Source organism: Monopterus albus, unplaced genomic scaffold (genome assembly GCF_001952655.1).
Source record: "Monopterus albus unplaced genomic scaffold, M_albus_1.0 scaffold53.1, whole genome shotgun sequence".
Taxonomy (NCBI): Eukaryota; Metazoa; Chordata; class Actinopteri; order Synbranchiformes; family Synbranchidae; genus Monopterus; species Monopterus albus.
The window spans coordinates 1,788,310-1,808,810 of NW_018127933.1; the positions used below are offsets into that span (position 1 = coordinate 1,788,310).

Genomic DNA, 20,501 nt, shown 5'->3' on the forward strand with positions numbered 1-20,501 from the left:
AAGAAGCATATCAAGGTTCTGGAGTGGCCTAGCCAGTCTCCAGACCTCAATCCAATAGAACATCTTTGGAGGGAGCTTAAACTCCGCGTTGCTCAGCGACAGCCCCGAAACCTGACAGATCTAGAGGAGATCTGTGTGGAGGAGTGGGCCAAAATCCCTGTTGCAGTGTGTGCAAACCTGGTCAAGAACTACAGGAAACGTTTGACCTCTGTAATTGCAAACAAAGGTTTTTGTACCAAATATTAACACTGATTTTCTCAGGTGTTCAAATACTTATGTTCAGCAGTGCAAGACAAATAAATTCTTTAAAAATCATACAATGTGAATTTTTTTTTTAATTCTGTCTCTCAGAGTGGGAATGCACCTACAATGTGAATGTCAGACCCCTCCATGATTTCTAAGTGGGAGAACTTGCAAAATTGCAGGGTGTTCAAATACTTCTGTTCCTCACTGTACAGTAAAGTCATTAAAGTCTTTTACCATTAGTGTGTGAGTAGAATGATGGGAATAAACAATATGTTGAGTTTTGATTCGGTCTTTTAGGGATTAAATTCCACTGTTTACCCACAAAGTGACTTATTCCATCTAAAAGCGAAGAGACATCTCAGCTGTGAGGTTCAGGGATTGTTTCAACTAATCACAGACACAAAGGACGAGCTGTTTTTTTTTTTTTTTTGTTTTTTTTTTTGTTTGACTGCTGTTAAAATCCTCTGCAGACCTATGGTGGCGCCCTGCCACCGACAGCTACAGGTTTGTGTCTGGGTTCAAAGAAACACAAAGCCAAACTGTGATTTATGGATGTGCACAGTATTTGTGTTCATGTAACACTGTCCTTCCTTCCTCCTTCAGTTGACATTCGAGAGATCCGGGAGCTGCGGCTGGGGAAGGGCTCCCGTGACTTTGAGCGCTACCCGGAGGAAGCTCGTAAACTGGACTCCGCCCACTGCTTCATCGTGCTGTATGGCCTGGAGTTCCGCCTCAGGACGCTCAGTTTGGCCGGTCAGTGTGTGTGTGTGTGTGTTACATTTGAACATGTTCTTCACTGTACTAGAGGCTGAAGGTCACACAGCATCCTTGTTTCATTTGACCAGTATCAGGGCCCTGTTCTTCAAATGGGATTTGACTAATTCAAATTAAAATTATCCTGTTATTTCCCATCCAGCTAATTTGGTTCTTAGAAAGCAGTTTGAGGACTGATCTGTTGATTCGTTATCAAGTTGCCTTGAGAGGTGGAACCATGATGCCTTGTATTTGCCTTAAAATGTATTTTAAGGACTCATGTGGTTTGTGGGTCTCATGTTTATAGTTTTGGTTGCAGCCAAGTTCATTTCTGACATCCTGGAACACAGTCGCATCTCTGTCATGGGTAAAAAATATTTTTTTAAACCATCACCAGTTGCAAGCAAAATAATTTTATCGGTAGTCGCCACGTGTGCACTGTGAACATGCATCAATTTACAGCGTTGCGGTTCAAATATGACCAACTCTTGTAGCACACAGTTTTCGCCTGCGGTTAAGGAGTATTACAACATTTCAGATGGGCTTCCTGTTGGCTCTACCTCCAGCGTCTCGTCTAATCATTTGTCTGACACTTGTGGGGAGCTCACACTGTTTCCAGGTCTCATTTATTTTATAGCTCATTAAAAGTGATGACAAAACTACAAAAATAAGACCCATGGCAAGTTCCAGTAAATTGGAAGCAGCCTTTAGATATAAGCTACACCAGCCTATGCTCACGGTCAGGTGTTTGCTCCCTCTGTTGTCTCTCTCTGTCTGTACAGCTTTCAGTGAGGAGGAGGTCAACATGTGGATCACTGGTCTCAGCTGGCTGATGGTCGACACTCAGAGAGCGCCAGCACCACAGCAGATGGACAGGTGCGTGTCAATGTGCATGCCCGTTATCATCTGTAAATCCAGTCTGTCTGCTGGAATACAAAACCGGTTTGTTTTGTTAATCGATTAACTAATTTGTCAGGTAAAAATGGGACAAAAAGTGGTTCTCACATCCAAAAGTGTGACTGTTTGCTGATTTTCTTCTGACTGTGAACTGAACATGTCTGAATGTTGGACATTTGAAGCATTACACTGGCCTCTAGGAAACCGTGATCAACATTTTCCACTGTTTTCTGACTCTTGACTTGAGTGAATGATTAATGGAACAATCAAGAAAGTGATCAACAGATTGATACCGTACTTTCCGGACTATAAGCCGCTACTTTTGTAGCTTCATGCACACACCCTCATCATGGACAACACGTGACGAAAGGCGTATGATGCCGCTTCAAGTTACAGGCGATCGATCTGGCTGTCGAAATATCTCATGTTACAATATGGACACCTGCGGCTATGTACAAACTGTTTTTTCGTCTTGCATTTAGTGGGTGTGGCTTATAGTCCGGAAATTACGGTAATCATTATTTTCAGCCCCACTTTCCTTTTGTAGACAGTCTAGTTTTGGATTTCCAGGGTCATTAGAAGTTTAGAATTCAATCATCTGAATTTTAGGCTTTAAAAATTATTTATTTAGGCCGATTATTTAAACATTCAGGTGACATTACTTGTGTGATGTTGCATTAACTTCAGTTATGCTTTGACATGTTTTGCCTGAAATGTTGGGGTGACAAACTGTTGTAGTACTGTATATTTATACTATGTTGTAGTTCTTTCTTCAAGAACTACTGCAAAGTAACTAAGTCATAATCAATGTGAATTCTCACCTGATATTTCTTACATAGTTGTTTTTGCCAGTATAAGGGTGAAATAGGCCCTAAATTGCGTTCAGTTGTCAGAAAAAAGGTCTCAAATTTAACGTGATGAAACCTGCAGATTCATGACAGAAAAGGCATCAACACACCCAGAGAAACTTGTCTGACTACTTCCTGCTACTGATCCGTGTGTTCAGTCTTTTCCTAACTGCAGCTTCACCAGAACTGTACTTTGATAAAAATTCTGACTTCCAGTGGAGACAGGTTTTCATTGGAGTGTTCCTCCAAATGTCCACATCTGAACACACTGTGCATCCATTCAGTTTGAGTTTATATTGTCAGAGTTCTGGGCCGACTCACTCACACAAAAGATTTGTGTGTTCCTAAAGCACTTGACACTGCTACACCTCCGGCATGGACAGCTGATTTCCACTTGCACCTACAGAAGTAGCAACTTGGACAGGAAGAGGAGTTGCTGGTCGGAAATGAAGAAAAATATTTATTTTGGGATGAAAATATTTGCTCCAGATAAACATGCGGAGGCAGTTGTTGGCCTTTGTGGTAAGAGCTGCAGAACAGAGCGGCTGTGAAGAAGTGCAGGAGAGGGACAGGGTTGTGCTGTCGGGATAATGTGAGCAGTACATGTTTAGAAATGCTCACAGGAAATGAAACGGCCAATTTTGTCTGTTTATGACAGTTGTGTAAACAGTTTGGGGAGTGGAATCTTCTTGCCGTTGCTTCACATTTACATAATGGTGGCACAGTAGTGCAACGGTTAGCACCGTCACTTCATAGCAAGAATGGTCCGGGTTCAGGCCCCGGCCGACCCGGGGCCGTTCTGTGCAGAGTTTGCATGTTCTCCCTGTGCTCTAACCACTGTTTCACCCTAGACAGAATATGATTTCTCAGATTTGCAGTAATAAAACCTGGCAGCCAAACATAAACCTGGGTGAACGTTGACTTATCCAGGAGAGCCCCATGTTTTTGTTTCTGAAGAGTAAATGGAGATTCGGGGAAAACCACAGTGAGCGGTGCCTCCTATTCTGTATTGAAGTGACATTGAGCCCTTCTCAGTGCTGGCCACAGATATTCCACAAGTAAATTCACAGTACAAACACTGAATGTGCTGATGAACTAAAAGTCTTGTTTTTGGTAGTTACATATTTGACCAGATACGTAATTGAAAGTGTAAACATGTTTTTGTTAAGAAATATTTATTTTAATCTTAGCCAGCAGCAGTGCAGTGCAGGAAGCAGGCTTCACAAAGCCTGTGATTTCCTTTTGTAGTTTCAGTTTAATTCTTATAATAATTAATGCATGCACTAGTTGACAGTATCAACATAGTTGGACCCAAAAATTCCCACCCACTACAGAGCAGTAGTACAGGGGGCATAATCACTGCAGGAAAAATAATCCAACTAATATTTCTTGTGGTAATTTCAAATTTAACTCATTAAATACACGAGTCACAAACAAACACTATGTGCTGATGCAGTGTGAAGTGCATTTAACCCATCTGCTATTGTTTCATTTTCTGCAGGACACAGGTGAGTTCAAATTATGATTTTCAGCTCTGCCTTAACTCTGCTCTGTCAGTCTCATGTTTGGTTTGTCTCCATCTCTTCCTCTGTAGGTGGCTGAGGAAACAGTTTGAAGTCCTGGACAGGAACCGTGAGGGCAGGTGGGTGACTCGCCACAATCATGTCAGCACCTAATCATAGCCTTAGCAGCAGCCTGTGATGGATGCTCGTCGGCTGGTGAATCGCAGCAGGAGGAAGGTGAAGGTGAAACCAGACCCAGATGTGATCAAAGAGCCTGGTGCACCTCTGCCCCGACCTTAACGGAGCCTCCACATAAAGCACGCACACACGTTCTCTGTCTCACATTTGTCCAGGCTTGTGTTTGGGTGGAAGCCGCTCCAGGACAAACAGCCTGCCGCCACCTGATAAGGAGCAGGAAATGATGCAGTGGGCTGGGAGAGGTCAACTTCCTGTCTCCTGTGAAAATAGCAACAGCAACAGTAGCTAGACAGAGGAAGTGGGAGGAGAGGCGGGTTAGGTCGGGTGGTGACAGCAGGCGGCCGTCCTCTCTGCTTCGAGTCTTTTCTCTACCCGCTTCTCTGACTTCAGTTGCTGACCGTCAGGAATGTTTTGTTAATCTGCTGTAGTTGCTGATAAACCCCAGAATGATCTCACCTCAGAGTTTATTTGTCAGCATATCTGCTGTTTTCAGTCATGTCCCACAGTCTTCATCAGCAGGGGGAGTTTACTGTGTTTTGAGGCTGTTGTAGATTTCACATTTCCATTTTTATGGGCATTTCTTGTCCATGCTGACTTAAAGTGTGAGGTTAAAAGTTCAGTCATGCTTAGTACTGTACTGATGTTCTTTTCCAGCATCACAGTGAAGGACGTGAAAGCACTGCTGCCTCAGATCAACTACAGAGTCCCCAACATGCGCTTCCTCAAAGACAAGCTGCAGGTCAGACTTGAACACCAGTCTCTTTGTTTTAATATGTCGGTTGTTCAGTCTTCAGCGCGTGTGTCCTCCTGACTCGACTGGCTGCTCTGTGTCACTAACTCGCATCTGCCCTATCTGCACAGGAGGTGGAGGCCAGAAGCGACCTGTTGTTCCACAACTTCGCACAGCTCTACAGAACTCTGATGTTTGATGCACAGAGGAGTGTAAGTGTCAGCTGTGGGTCTGTTCACACACACAAACAGGCCTGTGGAAAACCTGCCTGAGCCCAGTGTGTGTAAATGAATTGTCAAAGAAAAATCAGAACGCTGTTTCAAAAGAGACCCGGGTCAGTCTGAAACAGGCCTGAGCAGAGAACTCCAACACTGGCAGTAGCACGATGCTCCAGCAGCCAACAGCAGCTGTCTGCCCCATAAAGCTCGGTTTGCTGCTGTGATCAGAGTAGTTACATATACTAGGAGTTGCCACTCAGACCTCAGACCTTCATCAATACAGCAGGACCATTCCAGACCTTTCAGGCTGAATATAATTTGGAGCTGGCCTGACGTGGGATTCAGAAACATTTATTTACAACAATGTTTCCTTGTTTCCTCTCTCCTGGCGTCTTTTCCTTGCATCTCTCCTCACGTCTTCACTGGGAGGGACAAGGAGACACAGAAGAGGAAATGTGGATAAAGAAAATGTGAATTTTCAAAGTAATGAGCAACATTAGCAGTCAGATTGTTTTTCTTTATCCAGCTCAAGGATCTGAGGGTAGTGTGTGTCAGATATTTCACAGATTGCCTTTTAAAATAAATCTCACGTAAACCAGCAACCCTGATCCTGTTTAGATTAAATGAAGGGGAAGTAGAAAGTGTCCCAACGTGGAAAAGTAAAGTTTGAGTGAGTCCAGTACTCGACTACCTGATTGTACCAGTACATTGTTACTCTCACCTTGTGCATTTGTGCCCCACCACGCTCACTTTGTCCTTTACTATTTCTGCCTCACCTGTCTGTCACCTGGCCCTGCCCCTTCTTTTCCTCAGATTATTGAGCAGCTGGAGCTCTCCTTCCCTCTGCGGTGAGTCCCTCCACCTTCATCCCCTCGTCTTCACGCCCCCCACTGCTGTCCTCCTTGCTGTCCAGTCTCTCCTTATCGCTGTTTCAGGGAAAGTTTTGCTTTTCAACACAGTGAAGCATTTTTATTAGTTTTTGCCATTTTATTGGTACTTTAATGTTTTTCTTAAAGCTATGGGACATGAACCCCATAAAATAAATTACAATGAGTATACTTAGTGTAATGGTAGCTGCCAGACAGGCATTGTTGGTGCAACTTTCATTCCACGGCTGTCTGACCCCGTGAACCTTGTGTTTGCAGGAATGTTGACAGACCGGAGCTCTGTCAGATCTCCCTCTACGACTTCCAGAAGTTTTTACAGATGGACCAGAAGGTACGGAGCCAGTTTGCTGCCTGTTAGCACAAATGCAGTAAACACTCTGTAAAAAGTGTTCTGTACTCACTTCTTTATCCGGCTCATTTCAGGAGTCCTGGGCATCAGATCTGAGTCGTGTCAGAGAGTTTCTCGTGAGCTACATGAGGGGGGCGCCGCAGCCAGAGCCGATTCTGCAACTGGATGAGGTGGCAATGCACAAGCATACAAATGTGTGCAAAACTTGAACCAAACAGACATTTTCTTACCTTCCTGGTCATGTGACTTTGTTTTCCTAGTTCCTGACCTTCCTGTTCTCCAGAGAGAATTCTGTGTGTGATGCCCGACTTTCACCTGTTGTTCACGATGACATGAAACGGCCTCTGTCTCAGTACTGGATCTCCTCTTCACACAACACGTATGTTCTCACATCCTCCATTACAAACACAGGCCCTTATGTAGAGAGTCACTGGTTATTCTCATCTGTAATTGAAACACTCCAGACTTTGGAAAAACTACATATGGAAACACTGAGTCATCCTTGTGCATCTGGTGTTGACAAGGTTGAGTTTCACAAAAGGTGCCTTCCATAAAACAGAAACTACAAATATACCTAGTTTAATTAGCAGTTAGCAAAAAAGGTAAGCCTTTCTATGAGTAGTACTGGGTTACATTAAGCAGGTACAGTAAATTTAAAGTTCCTTCGTGTAATTCAGAATCAAACCCACCTGACTCCTGAATGGACTGATGACTTGCTGCTTTCTTTATCAAATGAAATGTGTAAATAAGACTGTGTTAAAGCGGATTAAGGTTTTTGTAACAGACTTGTTTGCTAAGCCAGGCTTTCTGGACTGAATGTAGTGCTGACGCATATAGAAATAACATGGTTTAGTTAGCAAATCATGTGAGGCTGATGGACCGATGCTGTCTCAAAATTAATTCTGTAAATAAGACAGTTTTAAAGTTTTTCTTTCAACACAGAACATGTTTTCCCCATTTTCAGTCTTCGTGCTAATCCAGGCTAAACACGTTATATAGACCTCGCTAAAACAAAAAGCTGATGGATCAGAAGACAGAACAGAAATCAGTTAATCATTCAAGTAGTTTGTCAAGCCAACACATTCTGTGTCAGGGCAGTTCAGACAAAATGTAAAAAAAACAAAACAAACTCAGAACAAGAAAACAAAGTATTGCTTGAGTGTTATTGCTATAATGAGCCTGTCCCTGTTGCCATTATCCCAGCTACCTGACAGGTGACCAGTTTTCCAGCGAATCATCTTTAGAAGCCTATGCTCGCTGTCTGAGGATGGGCTGCCGCTGCATCGAACGTAAGAGTCAACACTTTACTAACGCTGAACTCTGAAGAAAACTAATTGAGTTGAATTTTAGTTTTTTAGAATAAAGTCAAGGCAACAAATTTTTGCTGCACTTCACTTCATTTCATGTATAGTGCTGTTAAACTGCTGAATATCTTAAACCTCGACTAGCAACTTGAACAGTATTTTCTGATCTCAGTGGACTGCTGGGATGGACCCGATGACCTGCCGATCATCTACCACGGCCACACGCTAACTTCCAAGATCAAATTCCTGGACGTGCTTCATACCATCAAAGAACATGCCTTCGTCACATCTGAGTAAGTGTGGTGTTGGTGGTGCTTACTCCACCTTTACGCACTTTATCACATACATATGGTCCTGACTGGCCCAGATGTTAGTAAATCTCACTCACTAAAACCATGATCCAACCTTCATTTCAAATGTAAGATGACACACTAGTTTGTTGTTTTAAGGGATTTTTCTTCTCATCCCTTCTTGTTAAAAAAGCCGCAGTGATCCAACACATTGGCCCTGCTGAGGTTATCACTGTATCCATCCATAATGCTCAGTATGTGAGTGTTGTCTGGGTTTGTTGGGACACCTGTCAGTGACAAAGCCAGTGCTTTCCAACAAAGATTCAAGTTACCTGGTTAGTTCATCTGGACCAGCACTAACTGCTTTATCAGCACTGCTGCTGTTTGGAAATGGAAAATTCTGCAGATGGCAGCTGTGAGCACATTTTTGCATCATCCAGAGGTGAACACGTGAGCTGCTGGTGTGTTTGTGCAGGTATCCTGTGATCCTGTCTATTGAGGACCACTGCAGCGTTGTCCAACAGAGGAACATGGCCACGCACTTTAAGAAGGTGTTTGGAGATCTGCTGCTCACCAAGCCAGTCGATAACAATGCAGAGGAGCTTCCTTCGCCCTACCAGCTGCGCAGAAAGATCCTCATCAAGGTGCGCGCGCGCGCACACACACACACACACACAGTTTATGTTTTGTAGTCCATGGGGACTTTACATTGACTTACATTCATTTCCTGTAGACTAACCCTAACCTTAACCAGAACCACTACTTGCCTAACCTTAACCTAACCCTAACCTCACCCTAACCCTAAACCATGTTGCCACCCTAAAATTCAATTTCTTACCCATGGGGACCTCAATTTAGGTCCGCACCGTGAAATGGTGTCACAAGTAGAGCAAATCAGCTGCTGCATCCTAAGATGTCCATACTTGAGACTGGACTGTCTTATTTCTAAAAGTCGGGTGATAAATCTCTCCACCCATCATCTACTATGTACCCCTGGAGAGAGGGAGGGAGGGAGAGAGGGGTCGGTTGGTCGGTCATGGAGCCAATCCCAGCTGACACTGGGCGAGAGGTGGGGTCCACCCTGGACAGGTCGCCGGTCTGTCACAGGTCTGACACTTAGAGACAGACAACCACACACACTCCTACGGGCGATTTAGAGTCACCAGTCAACTTAACCTGCATGTCTTTGGACTGTGGGAGGAAGCTGGAGAACCCAGAGAGAACCCACACAGGCACGGGGAGAACATGCAGACTCCACACAGAAAGGCACCGGGTCAGCCCGGGCTCGAATCCAGAACCTTCTTGCTGTGAGGCAACTGTGTTAATCATGTCACAGGGTGATAAATCTGATCAATCCCGGTCCTCAAGGGCTGCTGCCCTGCTTGTTTTTCAACTACCCCTGCCCTATCCACTGCTGATTACCTGGATCAGGTGTGTTCAGTCCATCAGAAGCTGGAAGATACCATCTTAGATGAAGGTGGAGGGAGGAAAGAAAGTGAATTGGTATCTTCCAGCTTCTGATGGACTGAACACACCTGATCCAGGTAATCAGCAGGTAACCACCCCTGTTTTACAACATAGTGACTTTTTAATGGTATGTTGGGCTGGTCAGCCAAAATAGGATGAGCATGTGTTTACCAGGTATGTTCAGGTGCTCATCAGTTACTTGCAAGTTGTAAAAAAATGCTAGTTCTTGATGAGCGTGCAACCAAACTGTAGTTCATGTGTCTCAAGTTTTATCTCTGTCACAGCACAAGAAGCTGGTGGAGGGAACCCTGTACGAAGAGGTGACGTCGGCCAGCTATTCAGAAAACGACATCAGCAACTCGCTGAAAAACGGCATCCTTTACCTCGAAGATCCCATCGACCATGTGAGCATGAGCTGTGTGAATCATATGCTAACTGATGTGGTATACAGTGTTACTCAGGTGTTTTTCTGTCTTACAGACGTGGACTCCACACTACTTTGTCCTGACGAGTAATAAGATCTACTACTCAGAGGAGACATCTCACTACCAGACAGCTGATGAAGAGGAAGACGAGGATGGAAAAGAGGTAAGGAGGTGGTGACCAGAGCTGGAAGTGATAATTATCATCAAGACAAAACTGGTAATCAGGTAAACATTATGCACATGACATCTTCCTTCTCGACTCCCTCATTCCTCGCTGTCACTGCTCAGGAGTGTAACAACAATGAGCAGCACTGTGCCGAGCGCTGGTTCCATGGGAAGCTTGGTGGAGGCCGTGATGGTCGACAGGTGGCTGAGAAGCTGCTGCAGGAATACTGTGAGGGCGGGGGTAAAGATGGCACCTTCCTGGTTCGGGAGAGCGAGACATTTGTCGGCGACTACACCCTCTCATTCTGGTCAGTAACACAAATCATCTGTTTAAACCGAAAAACACTGGGAACTAGAAAAGCTGTTGCAGGTTACATGCATGTCTGTCCAGACTCGCAGTGAAGGAAAGATATTAGGTATAAACAAGTTGTAGCCATTGCGGCACAGACGATCTGCACAAACCCCGGGTTCCAGTATTAAGGTTGGCAAACGAGTAGTGACACCTGTTCTTTGACCAAATGTGAAAGGTAGTCACAGTCTCTCCTTCTGTTCCTCCTCTTATGCCATGGCGTAATATCACCCAGCTGGAGAATTAGCACCAGCAGCTGTTTAACTTGATGAACCGACTCCTAGTATTCACATAATGATAGTGGATGAAAATTTGTGTCGCCTTTCGCCCATTTTCTGTAAAGTTGACTGAAACGAGCACTTAAGGGAAACGTGGACTACAGCTTCCAGTGTATGAGATTTCTCTATGTTAGGATGAACCCAGGTGAAACATTCAAATTTGCAAAACGTAGGCTTACAGATTATTAAGATATTTTGGTTGCCTCTGAGGTGGTAGAAATGTAAATACTAACTCCCAGCATTGCACCTTCTTCCAGGCGCTCTGGTCGTGTCCAGCACTGCAGGATTCATTCACGTCAGGAGTTGGGCTCCACACGTTTCTACCTGACTGACAACCTGGTGTTTGACAGTCTCTACCGCCTCATCTGCCACTACAGAGACACGCCGCTGCGCTGCAACGAATTTGAGATGAGGCTGGGCAGCCCTGTGCCTCAACCTAACGCACACGAGAGCAGAGAGTGAGAGACAGAGAGTTGCACTAGTCTTTAATGGCTTTGTGTTAAACTGGTGATATTAGTAGGTCACAAAATAGGTTTCTGTTCTTCAGGTGGTACCACTCCAGTCTGTCCCGCGTTCAGGCCGAGCACATGTTGATGCGTGTGCCCAGAGACGGTGCTTTCTTGGTGCGGAAACGCAGCGAACACAACTCCTACGCTATCTCTTTCAGGTAGGACATAAGGGAGAATCACATGACGCAAAACTGAACTCATCTGGTTTGTGCTCAGCATGAAAATAGTTTGATTTCAAAGCTGTCTCATTTTTTTGTTGCTTTTCATTCCCTGCCTGTCTGCGTGTGTAGGGCAGAGGGAAAGATCAAGCACTGTCGTATCCAGCAGGAAGGGCGGCTCTTCATGCTGGGCAGCTCGGCAGAGTTTGAGAGTCTGGTCGACCTGGTGAGCTACTACGAAAAACACCCTCTGTATCGCAAGATGAGACTGCGCTACCCCATCAATGAGGACACTCTGGACCGGATGGGCACCACGGTCAGTGACACAGCTCGGGTCAAAGGAGCAGGTCGATGTTACACTGTGCTCTAGCCCAGTACCAAAACTTAACATTATGTGCATAAAGCATCCCATTATTCTTTTGTTTTTTCTTCCTTTAACAGACTTTGCTTAAAATCTGCAAATACAACAAACAAATGTAATGATGCTCTTGTCACAACAGGCATAATAACCAAAGAAGTGTTCTTTATCTGTTTATGTTGCAGGAGCTGGACTATGGGGCGCTGTATGAGGTTCGCACTCCTCATTTCTATGTGGAGGCCAATAAGATGCCCACAGCGCGGGTAAGTGAGAACACACTGAAGGGCTTGTGTACTTTGTAAATGTAAGTGTCTGAATAATTAACAGTAAAATTACTCATACCGTTTTGCTGTTTGGTGAAAACCTTTTCGAGTGAAAACCTCCACCTCTGGTATCTGAGCTTTTAGACATGTTGATGGGAGTGTCACCACCTGATCTGTTTTGTTCTACACATGTGCAAAGAAGTCATTTACGGCAGTGTCACATCCCCTCACCCAGTCATCTTGCCCTTAGTCCAACCCCGCAGGCAGTAGCTCCATTTCGTGCATGCATAATACAAATGGAAGAAGGCAAGAAGAGACGTCAAGAAAGAGTTCTGGGTAGATAAACTGTTTACTTTGGCGCCCCCCAGTGGTACTATCTAAAACAGCAGTAGATTACTGCAGATTCTTCACACTGAGCCAATTAGAAATGCACATCTCCTCAGTAAATTTAGTTTAGTTTGCGTTAGCCCTGTGAAGCACTGATGTTGTTGTTTTGCGTTTCAGTGCACAGTCAAAGCTCTGTATGACTATCGAGCTCAGAGAGAAGACGAGCTCTGCTTCCCCAAACAGGCGCTCATCCTCAACGTGGACAAACAGGAGGGCGGCTGGTGAGTGAGTCAGTGATGTCTGACCTCCTCTAACACATGGACGCTTGTCATTCACCTGTGTGTCATCTGTAGGTGGCGAGGCGACTACGGTGGGAAGAAACAGCTGTGGTTTCCTGCAAACTATGTGGAGGAGGTGCCCAGCTCTCCCACCAGAGAGCTGGATGAAGCAGTGAGTTCTTGTGCAAACACACAGGCAGCAAAGGATTAATTTCAAAATATTCTCAGTCTTCATTCCTGTATGTCCTTGCCGTGTCAGTCCACAGAGAACAGTCCTCTGGGTACGTTCCTCAAGGGCTTCATCGATGTACCCACCTGCCACGTTGGTGAGTTCAGTAAACAGACAGCTGGTGCATTTCATTTAGTGAGAACTGAAGACTGTGTGTATTAAGGTGATCAGATGTACAGGACACAGTTATTCACAATCTGACTTCCTTTGTACACATTTTTACTAATTTCTTATTACTCCATGAGTGTTTCAATTGTATTTAATTATGTAATTACGTATTACATAATTACACAAATGGCTGCAAAAACTTAAACTGATGATGAGGCTAACTGTTTACATTTTTAACCCATAAATATTCAGATGTTGCAGGGGGTGATCACTTTAAACTGCCGTCCCTGGTAGGCTAGTGGTTAAGGTGCAGCGCTCTTGCCGCTGTGGCCCGGGTTCGAATCAGGGTTACGTCAGGAAGGGCATCCGGCGTAAAACACGTGCCAAATGTCAACATGCGAGTCAGTATGATGATTCGCTGTGGCGACTCCTAAACGGGAAAAGCCAAAAGTGACTTTCTATATGAAATAACTGCATGTCTGTGCTGCAAATGTCCAGACTGTTTTTTTCTGAATTTTGAAAATAGTGTTTTGGTTTCTATTGCAATCTGCCCAAAAGCCTCCATCTGACTAGCAGCTCTGAAACTGTGCGTTGTTCACTGACTTTGGATAATGACAGCTTCCTTTCGTCCCTCCGTCCCCCCCCCCTTTCCAGTGATTCCTAAGGACGGGAGGAATGCTCGGCCCTACGTGTTCACGATCCACTCCCAGCAACTGCCTTCTCACCCGGTGCAGACCCTGGACGTGGCAGCCGACAGCCTGGAGGACCTGACCAGCTGGGTCAGCAAGATCAGGGAGGCTGCACAGAACGCTGATGCACGGGTACACGATACTGCACAAAACACACAAGGGCTCTACCATGCAAGCATTTCACTTGTATATGCGAGTAAACCTTAGTGTGTGCGACTGTGAAAAGTTATTCGGGCGTACATGTGCGACTGACTCGGAGGGCAGTGCCGAGCTCCTGGATACACGCTGAGACGCTGCGGTGGACAGAGAGGGAGCAGGTGAAACATTAAACAAGGAGAGAACACCTCTTTACTGTACATACAATAAAACCTCTGCGAGTAAAAAGCCAGTCAGAACAATTTATCAAAACACCTGCTGAATGGACATAAACTTGCAGAGCGGTGATCATTTCAGCTTTGCCCACAGACTGCCGCCCACAGACTGCCACCCACCCCCTGCACATGGTAACTATTGAGCTCCTTAGGCTAACAGCTAAGTACTGAGAAGTTGCATTGATGCATATAAGATGTCATCTTCAGGGGCTGTGGATCTAAAAAAGAAAACTCTCCAAGGAACACAATAAACGCTCGGTCTCCACATGGATTTGAATCAGGACCTCCTACTACGGGTATTATCTGTTGGCACCTGATGTGAGAAAGTATTTCTGGGAGGTGCATGCACTCAACGAACATATGATGCAAACATTTCTGGAGTGGTCCCTGGTCGCCACATTGAAGCTGAAATTTGTTTTAGGTCCAGCCTTTAACACTTTCCATCTGTTTATGTAATCAAGATGCTCTTGAAAATACATTTGACACTTCTAACAGTAAAAAAGTAACTGACATTTACAAAGTGATTAAAGTGATGTTGACATTATCTGCTTTATCTCCATGGTAACAGATGCAGGAGGAGAAACAGATGGAGAGGAGGAAGAAGATCGCAGTGGAGTTGTCGGATCTTGTGGTTTACTGCAGACCGGTCCCGTTCAATGAGGACAGTAAGGAGCACATTTCCCTTTTCTCTCTGGTCCTTTTTACACTTATTTCTGTTGCATATCTGTAACCTCCTGCTGCTTGCAGAGATTGGGACAGAGAAGGCGTGTTATCGGGACATGTCGTCCTTCCCAGAGACGAAGGCAGAGAAGTTTGCCACACGCGCCCGGGGAAAACGCTTCTTGCAATACAACCGCCGTCAGCTTTCTAGAGTGTATCCCAGAGGACAGAGACTGGACTCGTCCAACTACGACCCACTGCCCATGTGGCTCTGTGGCTCCCAGCTGGTTGCGCTCAATTTCCAGACTCCAGGTCAGTGTTAATGTGTGTGTGGCCTTTACTTGTGTTAGTATTTTGGAATATGTAGCAGCAATCGCAACAAAATCATCAGTCACACAAACAGTTGAACTCAATAAATTAATATGTCAGTTCATATTATGGTTATATACAGACTTAAGAGTCAGAAAATAAAAACAATTTGACTCCACATATTTTCTCACCTTGGGTAGAAATCCTTACAATTTTGTAAAGAAAAACATTGTTTAAAAAAAAGCCTTTAACAAGAAATGAAGCATCTGTTAAACCCTTTATTTGCAGTTAGAAACGTTAACGGCACAAATAAAAATGCTTCTTCTGATTAGCAGGGATTATACAGTAGTTGCATTTTGAATGCAGTACATAGAAGTGGCCACCAGGGGGAACACAACCTCGGTACAAGTTAACCACTAGTGTCACCTGTTGCATCCCAGCTCAGTGCTACACACAAGCAGTTCTGATATAAAAACAGCTTCTTTTAAGAAAATCTTACCTATTTAATAAATATTTACCTGCTCAGGGTACTGAAGCCTATTCAGTTATAACCAGGAGCACTTGACCCTATCACTAGTTTGTCTTGGAGAGGCTAATCTGTCTCAGGTTTAGCTCCTGAGCTGAGATGTGTGTTCAATGTGTCTCTGCAGATAAACCTATGCAGCTGAACCAGGCCTTGTTCATGCTCGGAGGGGGCAGCGGCTACGTCCCCCAGCCCGACATCATGAGGGATGACGTCTTTGACCCTTTTGACAAGGACACATTGCATGTGGAGCCGATCACCATCCAGCTACAGGTCAGGTTAAACAGACGGTCCTGTTGCACGTAGTCATGCCATCTCCAGCTTCTCACGTTCTTCCATTTCGCCACTCAGGTGCTGGGGGCCCGTCATCTGCCCAAAAATGGCCGCAGCATCGTGTGTCCCTTCGTGGAGGTGGAGATCTGTGGAGCTGATTATGACAGCTGCAAATGCAAGACAGATGTTGTAGGTAAGAAAGCTGGTGGCCATGATGGTGTGAAAGCTCTGTTTTACCACCGGTTGTGCACTGGGAGTCCCAACTGCCTCTGTCTCACTCCAAACAGCTGATAATGGCCTGAATCCTGTGTGGGTGCAGAAGCAGTTTGTGTTCGACATCCACAACCCCACCTTCTCCTTTCTGCGTTTCACCGTCTATGAAGAGGACATGTTCAGCGATCCTAACTTCCTGGCACAGGCGAGCTATCCTGTCCGTCTGTTACGAACAGGTCAGTGTGCTATGAAATCAACCCCCTCACCGAACAGAACAATTTCTGTGAACTGTAGATTGTGTTGAGTTAAAAATGAATTTTTCCTGCAGCTTTGACAGCAGGCTTGTAAGCAAAATGTGTCTGGCTTCATCCTCGGTGTTGATGGAGTTAAATGTTGTGTTGTCAGGCTACAGGAGCGTGCCTCTTAAGAACAGCTACAATGAGGAGCTGGAGTTGGCGTCACTTCTGGTTCACATAGAGATCGTCAATGCAAAGGTACTCAACATTTCTCTCACTATCCCCTGCAACAACTCAAGTCACTTCAGCAGGTAATGTGAACTGTTGGTTCTCCTAGTCCATGGGCAGGTAGGAAGACCAGAGTGATGACGTCCATGCCTCGGTGTGTCAGAGCAGTTCTGGTGGCATGCAAAGGACCAACAGTATATTAGACAGGGGAGGTCATTACGTGTGTCTCAGCGTGTATGGAGAGCAGAATTTTGTAAAACAATAACCATATCTAATGATAAATGTGAACACAGTCCAGTCTTGCTCAGTGTCACAGACACACTTGCATGTCTGACCATCTCTGTCCATTGTGGCTGCAGGAAGAAGATGATGAAAACTTGTACATGTCCATCCAGCAGTTGCGGGATCGAACCAGCGAGCTGTCCAACAAGGTTTCTCTCCTGGAGAGGTCGGGCTCAGCAGACCTGAGCTACCAGCAGAGTCTGGAGGAGCTGAGAGCAACTCAGGATCAGCTGAGCGAGCTGGTGGAGGCTCGAAACCGCAGGTGACAGACCTGTGTATCCACAGGAGAAACATCAGTTAACTGATCTGAGTAGACACCCATTTAAATTCCATGTCTTTTTAATTCATCATTTTTGCTGTAAACAATGAGTTGATTGATTCAGCAGCACACTGATTAATAACTCTGGTAAAACATTCAGAGGTTCCAGCTTCTCAAATGTAAGAATTAGCTATTTTTAAGTTGAGCATCTTGTGATTGTGGACATTTGGCTGAACAAAAGATGTGAGTCTCCTTGGACTCCAACAACCTCTGTTGCCAAGTTTTAACTTTCTGGACATTTTATAAACCGAAATGACTCAATTCTTTAATGAAAATGTTTGTCAGTTGGAGCCCTATTATTTTTTTGTGGGACTGCAACTAATAACTGTTTTCTTAATTGTCTTGTCTCTACTGTGCCAGAACTCACAGCGACATTAACATGTCCCAATCCCAGATATTCAGTTTCCCGTGACAGAGGACTAAAATAACCAGATTCACATTTGATTTGATTTGATTTATTCTTTCAAGCATGTAAAGACAGTTGATATGTCAACACACATAATTTTACACATATCCAACAAATGCTAATCCAATATCAATGTGCTTATACCTAGTACATGCTTGAATGGAGTAGGAAGAAGTCAGACTTATCCAGTCCTACCCCATGACATCATCTTACCATCATTGGTTTGCAAGCAGTAAATGATTCACTTCTACCCACACAAGTATTATACTAAAAAAGATTATACAGTGTTAACATTCGTACATAATTACATTCTTAAATAATTCTACACCACACAAGTAATATACTAAAGAATTATTACAAAGTGTTAACATTCATACACCACACCCACAATGTTCCATCTAATTAATCATTGAGCCTGTTCTTGCATATATCTTGATTGACACATACCTTTATATTTATGTTTAAACTCATCAATTCTATTACTATTTTTTATGTCCACACTTAAATTATTCCATAGTTTTACCCCACTTATGGAAATACAAAATCTTTTTTTGGTTGTACGTATAGCATGAATTTTTAAATTTAACTGACCCCTTAAATTGTATCCCCCTTCCCTTTCATTAAATAGTTTTTGAATTCCACCAGGTAATAAATTGTTCCTGGCTTTATACATAAACACAGCAGTCTTATATCCCACTAAATCAAAACATTTTAACAATTTAGACTGTATGAAAGCTACATTGGTGTGATCCCTGTACCCCATCTTATGCACAATTCTTATCGCTCTTTTTTGTAATATATACAATGGTTGAAGTGAGCTTTTGTATGTATTTCCCCAGTTTTCAACGCCATACTCTAAGTATGGTAAAATCAATGAAGAATACAAAATGCGTAGTGCTTTCCCGTCCAAAATATATCTAACCCTTGCCAAGATCGATATATTTTTTGCTATTTTGTGCTGAATCTATCTGATATGAGATTTCCAGGAGAATTTGTCATCAACTATGACACCTAGAAATTTAATTTCATATACTCGTTCTATATTAGCTCCCCCAATTTTCAATTGAGAAGCTATAAGTTTGGATTAAAGTGTCTAAGTGATAATTTACTATGCATCTAGTGATAATATTAAAAAATGTGAAAGATTTCGCTCATATTAGTGAGCAAACAAATATTAAACTCCTGAATCTACAGTTGCACTACAGTTTCAGCTCATCGTTTAGTGTCCGTTTTGTAAATGTTTGGTTCAGTCAGAGCAGCAGCTTTCAGCAGAACAAGCTCTGAAAGGCCACAGTCCACGACATGCTGGTGAATACATAGGAGCTCTTAGCAGCTGATATCTCCCTCAACAGAATATTAGAAACACCTGTGACTATAATTCAGCTCAGTACAACACTAACACCAACTACGGCCACGATGTGGAAACATACAATTTAATCGACACGCCTTCATCCTGAACAGTGGCAGAATCCTTGTCATGAATTGGATTAGACTGTACAGGTGCATCTCCCTGGAAAAGTTGCACTGCTTTATGTAAAACTCATTTATTTTACCTTGTTGCAAGTTTAAAGTTAAACTCAAATCTAAATCTGCATGTAATCCTAATTTGTCTGATTTGAAGACAGGTACAGGATGATGCCGTAAGCAACCACAGCACCCTAAACACTAATGTTTTGCAGGCTGACGGAGAAGAAGAGGAGGGAGAAGCTGAGGCAGCAGGTGGCAGCAAAACGCAACTAACCCTCCCACCCAACAGAGAGCGCCCAACTCCAACACAACTGGTGCCTGACACCTGCTGCCACCAGTGCTGTGCAGTGATGGCCTCAAAGAACCAGCAGTGACATGCAATCTTCCTTCATAATAAAGTGCGGGATTTTACAGCACCAGGAGGAAGTGACAAACAGAAGCATCTCATGGACAACTCACACAACTAAGCTATAAAAACAATCAGACTTCAGTCTGAAAAATGCCGAGAGTGAAATGGAAGCTAGTTAGAGCCAAAATAATTCAATTAATGGATCAATGGAAAATTAATCAAGAACAGTTTTCAAAGTTTCAGCCAAACATTTGCTGCTTTTCTTTGTGTTATCTTATAACAAGCTAATCATTTTGGGCCAGCTGGTCTGAAAAACAAGCTACATTGTGCTGCAGGAATTAACAGGTATTATTCACTATTTTCTGGCATTTTGGTACCAAAGGAGCATTTATTTATCAAAAAGCTAAACAGTCTAATAACTAATTAAATGAGTAGAACTATTATTTGTCACTTCATGGCAGTGAAAGTCTGCCACTTATAACTTTTCTGGCAACAGAACAAGAAGTCAAAAGCAACTGAAAATGTTAATTTTGAATGATTAATGTTCTCCAGTACAGATTAAAATAAATAATCTGGCCTAGATGTGACCATCAGCTTCTTGACAAGTTTAGAAAATGGCATTTTTAATGTTGGTGATAAAAAGTGCTGCAAAACTCAAACATTTCAATAGATGGCTCTGGAAATTCAGTTTGAAGCTGATCAAATTCACTCTTACTGTGTTTCAGACCTTAGTAAGAAAAAAGGGAGAAGAAAACTCAGGTTACACAAGTGCATGGAATTAAAAAAAACTGGATGAAAAGTGGAGCAGGAGGGCACACGTAGCAAAAAAGAAATATCATGTATGTGCCTTTGATGTGGTGCTTTGTACAGTTACGCTAATGTTTAAGGCGTCAGAAAAGGCACTGCTTCTGCCACAACTGAAACTGTGGTTGTTTAAAGGAAAACTAAAACTGGAGGAGTCCATTCGCTTGGCTCGGACCACTACTCATGAAATGGGTTTAAAGGGATTTATAGACTGAGGTCTGTTCCTCTAATTGAGA

At 43.7% G+C, this 20,501-nt stretch overlaps 1 protein-coding gene across 2 annotated transcripts in view; it reads left to right on the forward strand.

The window, feature by feature from the left end:
- LOC109961232 (1-phosphatidylinositol 4,5-bisphosphate phosphodiesterase gamma-1-like) overlaps window positions 1-20,495 on the forward strand; it is a 29,791-nt gene extending 9,296 nt beyond the window's left edge. Inside the window, exons 2-32 of one of the 2 annotated variants that reach the window (XM_020601908.1) lie at window positions 850-999; window positions 1,782-1,875; window positions 4,339-4,386; window positions 5,099-5,183; window positions 5,306-5,386; window positions 6,206-6,240; window positions 6,538-6,610; window positions 6,703-6,798; window positions 6,889-7,007; window positions 7,832-7,917; window positions 8,105-8,225; window positions 8,698-8,866; window positions 9,974-10,093; window positions 10,170-10,277; window positions 10,403-10,587; window positions 11,164-11,364; window positions 11,454-11,573; window positions 11,706-11,889; window positions 12,117-12,194; window positions 12,699-12,802; window positions 12,875-12,971; window positions 13,059-13,125; window positions 13,791-13,957; window positions 14,765-14,861; window positions 14,944-15,168; window positions 15,816-15,961; window positions 16,040-16,154; window positions 16,249-16,410; window positions 16,580-16,668; window positions 16,998-17,182; window positions 19,325-20,495. In XM_020601908.1, the coding sequence (XP_020457564.1) occupies window positions 850-999; window positions 1,782-1,875; window positions 4,339-4,386; window positions 5,099-5,183; window positions 5,306-5,386; window positions 6,206-6,240; window positions 6,538-6,610; window positions 6,703-6,798; window positions 6,889-7,007; window positions 7,832-7,917; window positions 8,105-8,225; window positions 8,698-8,866; window positions 9,974-10,093; window positions 10,170-10,277; window positions 10,403-10,587; window positions 11,164-11,364; window positions 11,454-11,573; window positions 11,706-11,889; window positions 12,117-12,194; window positions 12,699-12,802; window positions 12,875-12,971; window positions 13,059-13,125; window positions 13,791-13,957; window positions 14,765-14,861; window positions 14,944-15,168; window positions 15,816-15,961; window positions 16,040-16,154; window positions 16,249-16,410; window positions 16,580-16,668; window positions 16,998-17,182; window positions 19,325-19,385 (3,668 nt within the window). In that variant the 3' untranslated portion in view covers window positions 19,386-20,495. Of the gene's footprint in view, window positions 1-849; window positions 1,000-1,781; window positions 1,876-4,338; window positions 4,387-5,098; window positions 5,184-5,305; window positions 5,387-6,205; window positions 6,241-6,537; window positions 6,611-6,702; window positions 6,799-6,888; window positions 7,008-7,831; window positions 7,918-8,104; window positions 8,226-8,697; window positions 8,867-9,973; window positions 10,094-10,169; window positions 10,278-10,402; window positions 10,588-11,163; window positions 11,365-11,453; window positions 11,574-11,705; window positions 11,890-12,116; window positions 12,195-12,698; window positions 12,803-12,874; window positions 12,972-13,058; window positions 13,126-13,790; window positions 13,958-14,764; window positions 14,862-14,943; window positions 15,169-15,815; window positions 15,962-16,039; window positions 16,155-16,248; window positions 16,411-16,579; window positions 16,669-16,997; window positions 17,183-19,324 lie in introns of those variants that run through there. The other variant, XM_020601909.1, reaches the window with a different exon arrangement.
- Window positions 20,496-20,501: the final 6 nt, after the last annotated feature.